The sequence below is a fragment of the Oncorhynchus keta genome, chromosome 14, assembly GCF_023373465.1.
Source record: "Oncorhynchus keta strain PuntledgeMale-10-30-2019 chromosome 14, Oket_V2, whole genome shotgun sequence".
NCBI classification, from domain to species: Eukaryota; Metazoa; Chordata; class Actinopteri; order Salmoniformes; family Salmonidae; genus Oncorhynchus; species Oncorhynchus keta.
The window spans coordinates 53939041-53952879 of NC_068434.1; the positions used below are offsets into that span (position 1 = coordinate 53939041).

At 41.0% G+C, this 13839-nt stretch overlaps 1 protein-coding gene across 2 annotated transcripts in view; it reads left to right on the top strand.

Moving 5' to 3' along the window:
- The window catches only part of LOC118394119 (C-Jun-amino-terminal kinase-interacting protein 1-like), a 130440-nt gene that overhangs the window by 37202 nt on the left and 79399 nt on the right, over positions 1 to 13839 (top strand). For both annotated transcript variants that reach the window (XM_052461917.1, XM_052461918.1), the window contains one exon: positions 6269 to 6380. In XM_052461917.1, the coding sequence (XP_052317877.1) occupies positions 6269 to 6380 (112 nt within the window). The remainder of the gene's footprint in view (positions 1 to 6268; positions 6381 to 13839) is intronic.

A 13839-nucleotide genomic window follows, 5' to 3' on the forward strand; every position in this document is an offset into this window, starting at 1 on the left:
GCGGCTACTCTCTGTGTATTATCTATGCATAGTCACTTTACCTATACCTACATGTACATAATACTTTAATTACATTGACTAACCTGTGCCCACGCACGTTGACTCTGTACCGGTACCCCCTGTATATAGTCTCGCTACTGTTATTTTTATTTTTTATTTATTTATTACTTTTTTTTGTAAAAACTTTCTTAACACTTATTTTTCTTAAGACTACATTGTTGGTTAAGGGCTTGTTAGTAAGCATTTCACTGTTGTATTCAGCGTGTGTAACACATAAAATGTAATTTGATTTAATATCCAGGGCAGAGCAAAGGCAGTCATTGATTTGAGTGATGAGGTCAGAAGGGGACTGGGAATCAGGACTGGGGTATGTATTAATAAGGCTCATGAGATCAATGGGTTTTCTGTTTTAAAAATGTCTAAAGGAAATGGTGAGTTGGACATTTTGCTTGGAAAAGGGGGCTTTGTGATCAGAGATGGGGAGCTCAACATCAGTTATATTGCAAGGAGCAATATATACCAGCGGAGCAGACTAAATCGAAATGTGACCTGTAACATTTTGAAAGATATCAAGACCATAGAGTAATAACAGTAGCAAAAGTACATTTTGCAATAGCGTCAACGTGGATATTAAAATCATCTAACAGTACATTCGGAGACATGGCACAGACATCGTTAATTTAATATTTTTTATTTTACCAGGCAAGCCAGTTAAGAACAAATTCTTATTTACAAGTACGGCCTACACCGGCCAAACCCGGACGACGCTGGGCCAATTGTCCGCCGCCCTATAGAACATCAAATCAATGCCAGTTGTAATATAGCCTGGAATCAAACCAGGGTGTCTGTAGTGCCGTCTCTAGCACTGAGATGCAGTGCCTTAGACCGCTGCGCCTCTCGGGAGCCCATTAATGAGGACAGTTCAGATAAAAACAGCTCAGGTGGCTTAAATAGTCTATAAATGGTTACAATTATCAGCTGCTTTTGGACCCTACTGCAAATCCACACTAATCAAACTCCTGTTTCTTTCAGGTCTTTCCTGAGTTGGAGATTGGAGTTAAAATAGTGTTTTTACTGGTTTGTCTTGAAAGTGGGGAATCCTCCTTTCTGACTGTGCCCACCCTTCACACAATGAGCAAAACATCCCTGAAAGTTATATGCTGAACCACCATATTTTTTAGATCAGCGATTCCAAAACTCGATTCTGGGGACGCCAAAGGGGTGCAGTTTTTTAAAACTTCAATACACAGCTAATTCGAACAATCAAAGCTTGATTATGAGTTGATTATCTGAATCAGCTGTGTAGTCGTGCTTGGGTATAACCCCAAAAAGTCCACCCCTTGTGGTCCCCAGGACCGAGTTTGGGAAACATTGGTAGACTTAGCAGCCAGATCAAACAAGGGCCTGAAATAAACAGGAGCTTGACTAGTGGGGAGTTGCAGTACGGTCCAAAAGCAGCTGGCCAGTGGTAGAACAGGCCAAGTGGGGTCATGGTTCTACAGTGCATTAGGAAAGTATTCAGACCTCTTGACTTTTTCCAAATGTTGTTATTAAGTTACAGCCTATTCCAAAATGTATCAAATCGTTTTTTCCCCTCATCAATCTACATACAATATCCTATAATGACAAAGCAAAAACAAGTTAAGAGAAATTCTTGCTCAAGGACACATCAACAGATTTCTCCCTTTGTCAGCTCAGAAGTTGAACTAGCAACCTTGCAGCTACTGGCCCAACGTGCTAACCGCTAGGCTATGTGCCACCCAAGGAGCTTCAACTTTCAAGGAACACGACCATTTTTAATAGATACCACTGTATTCTTATGGTCCTCATTCAAACCAATGTTATTTTATGCATATTTAGAATTCTTAAAAACTCAACAAAAAAAAATAAACGTTATCTCAGCTGCGTTTATTTTCAGCAAATTTAAATATTTGTATGAACATAACAAGATTGTATGAACATAAACATTAGTAAATATTTTTATGAACTTAAGATTCAAAAACTGAGACATAAACTGAACAAATCCCACTGACATGTGACTAACAGAAATGAAATAATGTGTCCCTGAACAAAGGGGGGATCAAAATCTAAAGTAACAGTCAGTATCTGGTGTGGCCACCAGCTGCATTAAGTACTGCAGTGCATCTCCTCCTCATGCACTGCACCAGACTTGCCAGTTCTTGCTGTGAGATGTTACTCCACTCTACCACCAAGGCACCTGCAAGTTCCCTGACATTTCTGGGGGGAATGGCCCTAGCCCTCACCCTCCGATTCCAACAGGTCCCAGACAGGCCCAATGGGATTGAGATCGGGGCTCTTCGCTGCCATGGCGGAACAAGGACTTTCCTGTCTCGCAGGAAATCACGCACAGAACGGGCAGTATAGCTGGTGGCATTGTCATGTTAGAGGGTCATGTCAGGATGAGCCTGCAGGAAGGGTACCACATGAGGGAGGAGGATGTCTTCCTGCAATGACACCAAGCTCAGTCCGATGATACTGTGACAAACTGGCCCAGACCATGACAGAACCTCCACCTCCAAATCGATCCCACTCCAGAGGATAGGCCTCGGTGTAACGCTCATTCCTTCGACGATAAACGTGAATCGGACCATCACCCCTGGTGAGACAAAACCGGGACTCGTCAGTGAAGAGCACTTTTTGCCAGTCCTGTCTGGTCCAGCGATGGTGGGTTTGTGCCCATAGGTAACGTTGTTGCCGGTGATGTCTGGTGAGAACCTGCCTTATAACAGGCCTACAAGCCCTCAGTCCAGCCTCTCTCAGCCTATGGCGGACAGTCTGAGCACGGATGGAGGGATTGTGCATTCCTGGTGTAACTCAGGCAGTTTTTGTTGTCATTCTGTACCTGTACCTGTATCATTCTGTACCTGTGATGTTTGGATGTACCGATCCTGTGCAGGTGTTGTTATACGTGGTCTGCCACTGTGAGGACGATCAGCTGTCCATCCTGTCTCCCTGTAGCTCTGTCTTAGGCGTCTCACAGTACGGACATTGCAATTTATTGCCCTGGCCACATCTGCAGTCCTTATGCCTCCTTGCAGCATGCCTAAGGCACATTCACGCAGATGAGCAGGGACCCTGGGCATCTTTATTTTTGTGTTTTTCAGAGTCAGTAGAAAGGCTTCTTTAGTGTCCTAAGTTTTCAGAACTTTCACCTTAATTGCCTACTATCTGTAAGCTGTTAGTGTCTTAATGACCATTCCACAGGTGCATGTTCATTAATTGTTTATGTTTCATTGAACAAGCATGGGAAACAGTGTTTAAACTCTGAAGACCTGTGAAGATATTTGGATTTTTATGAATTATCTTTGAAAGACATGGTCCTGAAAAAGGAATGTTTCTTTTTTTTCTTAGTTTAGTTCATAATGAGTAGTATAACAAATCTGAATGCAAGCACAATAAGTTGAGTCCGTCTGCACACTTCAGCCTTAGTTTGGAATTGATAGCTTAAACGGTTAAAGCATAGTACCGTCTAGAATTTAATGATGTTTTACCATTCTAGTCTTTGGACTTTGAAATGAATGGTTTTCTGCAAATGTGGTTGTCATATAAAAAGTATAAATAATATTTAAAAAATAATGAATCTAAGTTAGGGCAGAATGCACATTTGAAAGTTGGTTTATGTTGATAGCTGAAACTGTTTAAGCGCTAGAGCCAGCAGAAGAAGTCAAATAATATGAGTATGGAAGAGTTCTAGACAGGTCTCGCTTTCAGCAAGCACATTCATTGCATGGGATTGGTGCATGCCGGTTGGCTGCTATACATTGGGTCTTTAGCCTGGTTTGCTAACTTCATCTCTGAAAGAGTGCAGTGTATAAAGTCAGAAAATCTGCTGTCTCAGTCACTGCCTGTCACTAAGGGATTACCCCAAGGCTAGATCCTAGGCCCCACGCTCTTCTCTGAGGGTTTAGAGCTTCTTGGGAGTATGGCTAGACGGTGCACTGTCTTTCTCTAAGTAACATATCAAAGCTGCAGGCTAAATTAAATCTATACTTGGTTTCCTCTATCGTAATCGCTCCTCTTTCACCCCAGCTGCCAAACTAACCCTGATTCAGATGACCATCCTACCCATGCTAGATTATGGAGACATAATTTATAGGTCAGCAGGTAAGGGTGCTCTCGAGCGGCTAGATGTTCTATACCATTCGGCCATCAGATTTGCCACCAATGCTCCATATAGGACACATCACTGCACTCTATACTCCTCTGTAAACTGGTCATCTCTGTGTACCCGTCGCAAGACCCACTGGTTGATGCTTATTTAGAAAACCCTCTTAGGCCTCACTCCCCCCTATCTGAGATATCTACTGCAGCCCTCATTCTCCACATACAACACTAGTTCTGCCAGTCACATTCTGTTCAAGGTCCCCAAAGCACACACATCGCTGGGTCGCTCCTCTTTTCAGTTCGCTGCAGCTAGCAACTGGAACAAGCTGCAACAAACACCTCAAACTGGACAGTTTTATCTCAATCTCTTCATTCAAAGACTCAATCATGGACACTCTTACTGACAGTTGTGGCTGCTTTGTATGATGTATTGCTGTCTCTACCTTCTTGACCTTTGTGCTGTTGACTTTGGCCAATAATTCTTGTACTATGTTTTTGTGCTGCTACCATGTTGCGTTGCTACCGTGGTGTTGTCACGTTGTGTTGCTACCATGCTGTGTTGTCATGTGTTGCTGCCTTGTTATGTTGTTCACTTTGGTCTCTCTTTATGTAGTGTTGTGTCTCTCCTGTTGTGATGTGTGTTAAAAATGGCTCTAAATACTTTTCTGTACTTGATATAAAATTTTGGATAAATAAGGACATCAGTGGACGTTGGCCTATGGCGGTTCTAGTAATGACGTCATTCACAAGGCAAGAGGGGGTGCGCCCTGAGTAACTTCGCTGAGGAAATAGATTATTTGTGGGAGAGACATGAGATAGAGACTGATTAAGTGAATTAATAAAGTTTTAGTGGCAATCAGCATATTTTGCGTTATGGTTTGCATATTATTAGAAACATAGTACCTGGTTAGTGAATTGATTATAGCTTCAGCTGTAAGTCAGCAAGAACAGTTAGCCTACAAAGCTGGAAGCTACCAGTATCTTCTTGCATTGTAAAGTGTCCTAGCCTGTATGAGCATAGTTCTGCGAACAGTTTCAACATTGTTACATGCCGTGTCGCATTATTCAAGTGTGTTAACTTCTGTGCAGCATTATAGGGGGGACATCAGCTGCGCAGATAGACAGAGTTGATCTGTGAGACACATTTGACAGAAATAACAAAAGTAACAACATTTCTAGTACCATCTGGGCTCAATCTGTGCTTTATGCAATTGCCATTTGGCAACATATGGACTATAAAAAAAAAATTATAAAAAAATATGCCATTTAGCAGACGCTTTTATCCAAAGCGACTTACAGTCATGTGTGCATACATTCTACGTATGGGTGGTCCCGGGAATCGAACCCACTAGCCTGGCGTTACAAGCGCCATGCTCTACCAACTGAGCTACAGAAGGACCGACTATCAACACAAATTCTCCCAAACTGACTATGCATATTTTCCACAGACCACTTGCCTAAATGTTTCAGAAGTTCCCTGAGTTACAGTATGTTTGGCTATAAGAATGGGCAAAAACACGAATTTACTGGATACGTTCCTTGTTATTATCCAGAACATCCAAGCCAAACATTCTCACATTGTATGATGTCATGTTAACATTTTTTTTACTGTATTAAAAATGTAATATGAACATGTTGCTGACTGTATACATGTGACATTCACAATGTTGCATTATAGTGCCCAAAATTAACTGGATAAAAGTGTGAGTTATTTAGTTTCTAACAATGTCCCACATTTAGAAAACGTCACAGAGTGAGAGCCACCTTGTTTCTTTGCCAACAGTAATATATTTTTTAATAGTGTCAATGGTCAAATAATAGTGTCAATGGTTAGTAATAATATTTGAAAAATATTCCAACACGCTCTGCACTTTATTTTATTTATTTTAATCTTATGTTAACTCTCAGTTTTGTCATAGACATCATAGATGGCAATTGTTTTTAAACAACATCGTCCATCATGGGGGTTAGCGACAGTTGCTGTCAATGAAGATGTCAAAGATCAGTTAGATTGATCAGACAGATTGTACAGAAATATATTGCGCTTTGGAGGGTTCAGAGAGTTTAACATTTCCTCTCCCTGTGTCTTCTTATTCTATCCCACCCCCTTCCCAATCTCCTTCCACTCTCCTTCTCTCCCCAGGTTGACCCATGACATCAGCCTGAATGAGTTTGAAGATGACGACTTGTCTGAGATCACTGAGATCACAGATGAGTGTGGGATGAGTCTCAACTATATGGGCCTAGAGATTAAGGTAAAAAGTAGCACTTCAAACCTGCAGTTGCTTTATGACAGTCACAAACACACACACACACACACACACACACACACACACACACACACACACACACACACACACACACACACACACACACACACACACACACACACACACACACACACACACACACACACACACACACACACACACACACACACGCGCACGCATAATGATCTGGAGAGTTAAAACACAGTTTTAAGTTTAAATACTTCCCGCGAATAAAAACAACTCCACACAACAATATTGTCTAGATAATCTGTGCGCACCTCAGAATTTGTTTTACCCAGTTGATTGGCTTGAAGTTTTTGAAATAGCCGAATCGGTCTGTGTCAGCAGTCCTGGATTAGGAAACATGTAGCCCTTTCCTGCTGTCAAATGGTTATTAATATTTTTCATAGTTTCATAGTTATTAATCAACATTATCAACTGCTGAAAATCTGGTGTTTCTATGTCAAAATCCCCTTTAGCTGACACCAATTGCTCATTTTAGGGCAATGTGTCCAATGTGTCCTGATAGTGGCACAGTGGGCACACAACTGAACATCGGCAACGCTGCTTGCAGCTTTAATTATTATTATTATTATTATTATTATTATTATTATTTCTACTGCATGAGGCTATAAATCTGCCACAGCAAGTTGATCCCTGCGATGCAAGGATTTATTTTGCAACCTGTCCGCCAAATCCATTCACTACGCATGGTTCTCAGTCTCCAGCGACCCTTTTCGAGGATGCTTTCAAATATATTTTTTGTTGTTGCTTTGGCTTAAAATTACTAGGTTGCGATCATCGGTGCTATTGGAAATAGGATATCTAAGGGGCCTAGCCCGAACCATGAAAAACAGCCCCAGACCATTATTCTTCCACCAAACTTTACAGTTGGCACTATTCATTCGGGCAGGTAGCCTTCTCCTGGCATCCGCCAAACCCAGATTATTCCATCGGACTGCCAGATGGTAAAGCGTGAGTTATCACTCCAGAGAATATGTTTCCACTGCTCCAGAGTCCAGTGGCGGCGAGCTTTACACCACTCCAGCTGACGCTTGGCATGTTGATCGTAGGCTTGTACAGTGGGGCAAAAAAACGTATTTAGTCAGCCACCAATTGTGCAAGTTATCCCACTTAAAAAGATGAGAGAGGCCTGTAATTTTCATCATAGGTACACTTCCACTATGACAGACAAAATGAGAAGAAAAAGAATCCAGAAATTCACATTGTAGGATTTTTTATGAATTTATATGCAAATTATGGTGGAAAATAAGTATTTGGTCACCTACAAACAAGCAAGATTTCTGGCTCTCACAGACTTGTAACTTCTTCTTTAAGAGGCTCCTCTGTCCCGCACTCGTTTCCTGTATTAATGGCACCTGTTTGAACTTGTTATCAGTATAAAAGACACCTGTCCACAACCTCAAACAGTCACACTCCAAACTCCACTATGGCCAAGACCAAAGAGCTGTCACAGGACACCAGAAACAAATTGTAGACCAAATTGAGAACTTGCACAATTGGTGGCTGACTAAATACTTTTTTGCCCCACTGTATGCGGCTGCTCGGCCAAGGAAACCCATTTCCCGAAACTCCAGACAAACAGTTATTGTGCTGAAGTTGCTTCCAGAAGCAGTGTGGAACTCGGTTGTGAGGGTTACAAACGATTTCTATACGCTACGCGCTTCAGCACTCGGCGGTCACGTTCTGTGCGCTTGTGTAGCCTACCACTCTGTGACTGAGCCATTGTTGCTCCTAGACGTTTCCACTTCCCAATAATAGCACTTACAGTTGACCGGAGCAGCTCTAGCAAAATTTAACAAACTGACTTGTTGGAAAGGTGGCATCCTATGACGGTGCCACATTGAAAGTCACTGAGCTCTTCAGTACGAGCCATTCTATGGGCCAATGTCTGTCTATGGAGATGCATGGCTGTGTGCTCAATTTTATACACCTATCAGTGACGGGTGTGGTTGAAATAGCTGAATCCACTAACTTGTATGTGTCCACAAACTTTTCTATATAGAGTGTATGGAGACTGTTTAGTGCCAAAAATAAGGGGTTAAATACAAAACAACGTTTCCTGATCTTTCTTATATCTCTCAGATATAGGACAGACACTTCAGAACAATCTTAATTTCGATTTTCTTTGGGGGAGGACTCTCTGTTATTCTACAGTGCATTCAGACATTATTCAGACCCCTTGACTTTTTCCACATTTTGTTGACTTACAGCCTTATTGTAAATTGATTATTGGCTTTTTTTTCGCATCAATCTACACACAATACCCCATAATGACAAAATGAAAACAGTTTTTTATTTATTCAGACCCATTTGCAAAATGTGGAAAAAGTCAAGGGGAGTGAATACTTACCGAATGCACTGTATGTAAGTGCATCTGTTATTCAATGCATTTGTATTGGCTAATAGCAATAAGGTCAAATACACTTAAAAAATATATATTATTTCATATCATTTTATTTTTTATACTTCAAGGGGGTCTTAAAATTCTAAATTAAATAGCAAAATGATACTTGATTTGACCTTCTTAAAAATAATTTATATCTTAGTAGACTCCCCTGTTTAGGCAAGGCTTTGACTGTAATGGGTTAAGTCGCTCAAATGAGATAGTTCAAACAAGATACTAAAAAATAAAAGTCGTTCAAACGAGAAAATCCAAGAGTGTACGTTTTTTAACTTTTTTTTTTCCTTGGGTGTCAGCGCTTCTGTAGAAAGTGGAAATGTATTGTGTGAATAAGTATATGAACCCTTTGCTGGTCCTTCTGTAGCTCAGTGGTCCTTCTGTAGCTCAGTTGGTAGAGCATGGCGCTTGTAATGCCAGGGTAGTGGGTTCGATCCCCGGGACCACCCATACGTAGAATGTATGCACACATGACTGTAAGTTGCTTTGGATAAAAGCGTCTGCTAAATGGCATATATATATTATTATATTATTATATATTATTATATTATATATATTGCTATATGGCAAGATAGGTTCAAGGAACAGAAATGACTTAATAAGTCACAAAATATGTTGAATGGACTTCATCTATGTGTATTTACAGTTTAGAGATTCACATGATTTTTAAATGAATTAAGTTCCTCTGCGTACACATCATGGACAAACTGAAATGGTCCACCCACACAGACAGTGTGGTGAAGAAGGCACAACAGCGTCTCTTCAACCTCAGGAGGCTGAAGAAATTTGGCTTTTCACCTAAAACATTCACAAACTTTTACAGATGCACAATACATTTACAGTAATAATGGCATAAACATGAATTTGGTAGTATAACGATATTCTTTGTTCTCCTCTGAAGAGGAGTAAGAAATGTCGGACCAATGCGCAGCGTGGTATGTGTTCATGATGTTTACTGACTGAACACTGAAAATACAAAATAACAACGCGAAATAAACTAAAACCGAAACAGTCCTGAAAGGTCCCAAAAACCCCAGACAGACAATAATCACCCACAAAACACAGTTGGGAAAAGGCTACCTAAGTATGATTCTCAATCAGAGACAAGGAACGACACCTGCCTCTGATTGCGAACCATACCAGGCCAAAGACATAAACACAACATAGAAAAAAGAACATAGACTACCCACCCCAACTCACTCCCTGACCAAACTAAAACAAAGACACGTGCCAGTTAGTGTTTGTATGGGTTTGTGTAATGCGGTTACAGGTGGTTAGATGTAGCCTGAGGACCACAGAGTACCTTCCAGACCATGTAAGCAATTTAATCTACTCCTTTTCATCTTGTAAACTCACAGTGCCCTGCTGAAAAATACCCCACAACAGCATTTTGTGTACATGACCATGAGGGAGGGGACAAACCTTACTGTTAACTTCTTATGGTATAGGGGACGCTTGCGTCCCACTTGGCCGAAAGCCAGGGAAAATGCAGCGCGGCAAATTCAAATAAAATGATATAAAAATCTAACTTTCATTAAATCACACATGTAAGATACTCAATTAAAGCTACACTCGTTGTGAATCCAGCCAACATGTCAGATTTTTAAAAGGCTTTTCGGCGAAAGCATAAGAAGCTATTAGCTGATGATAGCACAACAGTAAACAAAGAGAGTAGCATATTTCAACCCTGCAGGCGCTACACAAAACGCAAAAATAAAAAGTAAAACATGCCTTACCTTTGACAAGCTTCTTTTGGTGGCACTCTAATATGTCCCATAAACATCACAATTGGTCATTTTGTTCGATTAATTCCGTCCATATATATCCAAAATGTCCATTTATTTGGCGCGTTTGATCCAGAAAAAAACAGCTTCAAAAATTGCGCAACGTCACTACAAAATATTTCAAAAGTTGCCTGTAAACTTTGCCAAAACATTTCAAACTACTTATGTAATACAAGGTATTTTTAAGTGTTAATAATCGATCAAATTGAAGATGGGTCTATCTGTTTTCAATAGAGGACGAGAGGAAACTAACTCTACTTTTAAGTCCTGCGCAACTCTCAACAGTGTTACCCATTTCCTAGATGGCCGTACTTCTTCATTGCACAAAGGAATAACCTCAACCAAATTCAAAAGACTGGTGACATCCAGTGGAAGATGCAGGAACTGAAAACAAGTGCCTACGAAATATTGTTTCCCAATGAGAACACACTGAACAGACAGACCTCAAAAAAACACATTCTGAATGGTTAGTCCTCTGGGTTTTGCCTGCTACATAAGTTCTGTTATACTCACAGACATGATTCAAACAGTTTTATAAACTTAAGAGTGTTTTCTATCCAAACCTGCTAATAATATGCATATTTTAAATTCTTGGCATGAGTAGCAGGAAGTTGAAATTGGGCATGCTATTTATCAAAAAGTGAAAATGCTGCCCCCTATAACTTAAGAAGTTAAATAACCTAACTGTGGGACAGAAACTAGCAAGGGAAACTGAAATATATCAAATCAAGACTACAAAAGTAGACCACCACCGCATTCTTCTCTCTGCAGATTCTCCAAACACAATACAAATACACACATAGAAAAATCAACCACCAAGGGCTACTCTTGACGAGAATGATTTGTCAAAGTCAAAAGGCTAGGGGAGATGTACAGATGGGTCTTTGAGATGAGGAAGGGGTTTGGTTGTACAGGGTTGTGATTAGAGATGGTTTTGTATGAGAACGATTGAAAGGTGCCTTTTCTCCTCAATCGAGATGTTGGGCTCAAGTCCGGGTTCTGGCTGGGCCACTCAAGGACACTCAGAGACTTGTACCGAAGACTGCGTTGTCTTGGCTGTGTGCTTGGGGTCGTTGCCCTGTTGGAAGGTGAACTTTCACGCCAGTCTGAGGACCTGAGTGCTCTCGAGCAGGTTTTCAGCAAGGTTCTCTCTGTAATTTGCTCCGTTCATCAGTCCCTGCAGCTGAAAAACATCCCCACAGCATGATGCTGCCACCACCATTCTTCGCTATGCAGATGGAGTCAGGTTTACTCCAGACGTGACGCTTGGCATTCAGGGTAAAGAGTTCAATCTTGGTTTCATCAGACCAGAGAGTCTTGTTTCTCATGCTCTGAGAATCCTTTAGATACCTTTTGGCAAACTCCAAGCTGGCTCTTTTGGGCCTTTTATTGGGAGTGGCTTCCATTTGGCCACTACAATAAAGGCTTGATTAGTGGAGTGCTGCAGAGATGGTTGTCCTTCTGGAAGGTTCACCCATCTCCACAGATTAAGTCTGTAGCTCTGTCAGAGTGGTCATCGGGATCTTGGTCACCTCCCTGTCCAAGGCCCTTCTCCCCCAAATGCTCAGTTTGACCTGGCCGCCAGCTCGAGGAAGAGTCTTGGTGGTTCCAAACTTCTTTCATTTAAGAACAATGGAGGCAACAGTGTTCTTGGGTCTTTCAATGTTGCAGACATTTTTTGGTACCCTTCTCCAGATCTGTACCATGACACAGTCCTGACTTGGAGCTCTACGGACAATTCCTTCAACTTTTGGCTTAATTTCTGCTCTGATATGCACTGTCAACTGTGCGACCTCATATAGACAAATCAGGTCCAATCAGGTCCAATCAATTGCATTTACCACAGGTGGGCTCCAATCAAATTGTAGAAACATCTCAAGGATGATCAATAGAAGCAGGATGCGCCTGAGCTCAATTACGAGTCTCACAGCAAAGGGTCTAAATACTTATGTATATAAGTTATTTCTGGTTTTGTATTTTTAATACATTTGCAAAAATATCTAAAAACATGTTTTCACTTCGTTATTATGGGGTACAGTGCCTTGGCATTTTAAAATTTTGTTGGAGATAAAATAGATTTTTTTGGGGGGGGGTTGTATCATTTGATTTACACAACATGCCTACCACTTGAAGATGCAAAATATTTTTTATTGTGAAACTAACAAGAAATATACAAAAAAACAGAAAACTTGCATAGCATGCATAGCTATTCAACCCCCCCAAGTCAATACTTTGTAGAGCCACCTTTTTCAGCAATTACATCTGCAAGCCTCTTGGGGTATGTCTCTATAAGCTTGGCACATCTAGCCACTGGGATTTTTCGCCATTCTTCAAGGCAAAACTGCTCCAGCTCCTTCAAGTTGGATGAGTTCCGCTGGTGTACAGCAATCTTTAAGTCATACCACAGATTCTCAATTGGATTGAGGTCTAAGCTTTGACTAGGCCATTCCAAGACATTTAAATGTTTCCTCTTAAACCACTCGAGTGTTGCTTTAGCAGTATGCTTAGGGGCATTGTCCTGCTGGAAGGTGAACTTCGGTCCCAGTCTCAAATCTCTGGAAGACAGGTTTCCCTGGATTTTTCGCCATCCATCATTCCTTCAATTCTGGCCAGTTTCCCAGTCCCTGCTAATGGAAAATATCCATAGAGCATGATGCTGCCACAACCATTCTTCACTGTGGGGATGGTATTCTCGGGGTGATGAGAGGTGTTGGGTTTGTGTCAGACATCTTGTTTTTCTTAATGACCAAAAATCTCAATTTTAGTAATCTGACCAGAGTACCTTCTTCCATATGTTTGGCGAACACCAAATGTGTTTGCTTATTTTTTTCTTTAACCTCATAGTCCGCCCCATCCCGCATGCGGTCGCGTTACTACAGCCTCAAGCTCATTACCATAACGCATAAAAGTTGATATAAATCATTCTCTGTACTATTATTCTGAAATGTTACATTCTTAAAATAAAGTGGTGATCCTAACTGACCTCAGACAGGGAATTGTTACTTGGATTAAATGTCAAAACTGAGTTTAAATGTATTTGGCTAAGGTGTATGTAAACTTCCGACTTCAACTGTATAAGTCATGTTAGTAAATTGATTAACAAGCACTTTCTGTACCTGCTTATCTTCTATCAAGCTCATTTTAATTTTAACCTCATAGTCCGCCCCATCCGGCATGCGGTCGCGTTACTACAGCCTCAAGCTCATTACCATAACGCAACGTTAGCGATTTCTAAAAA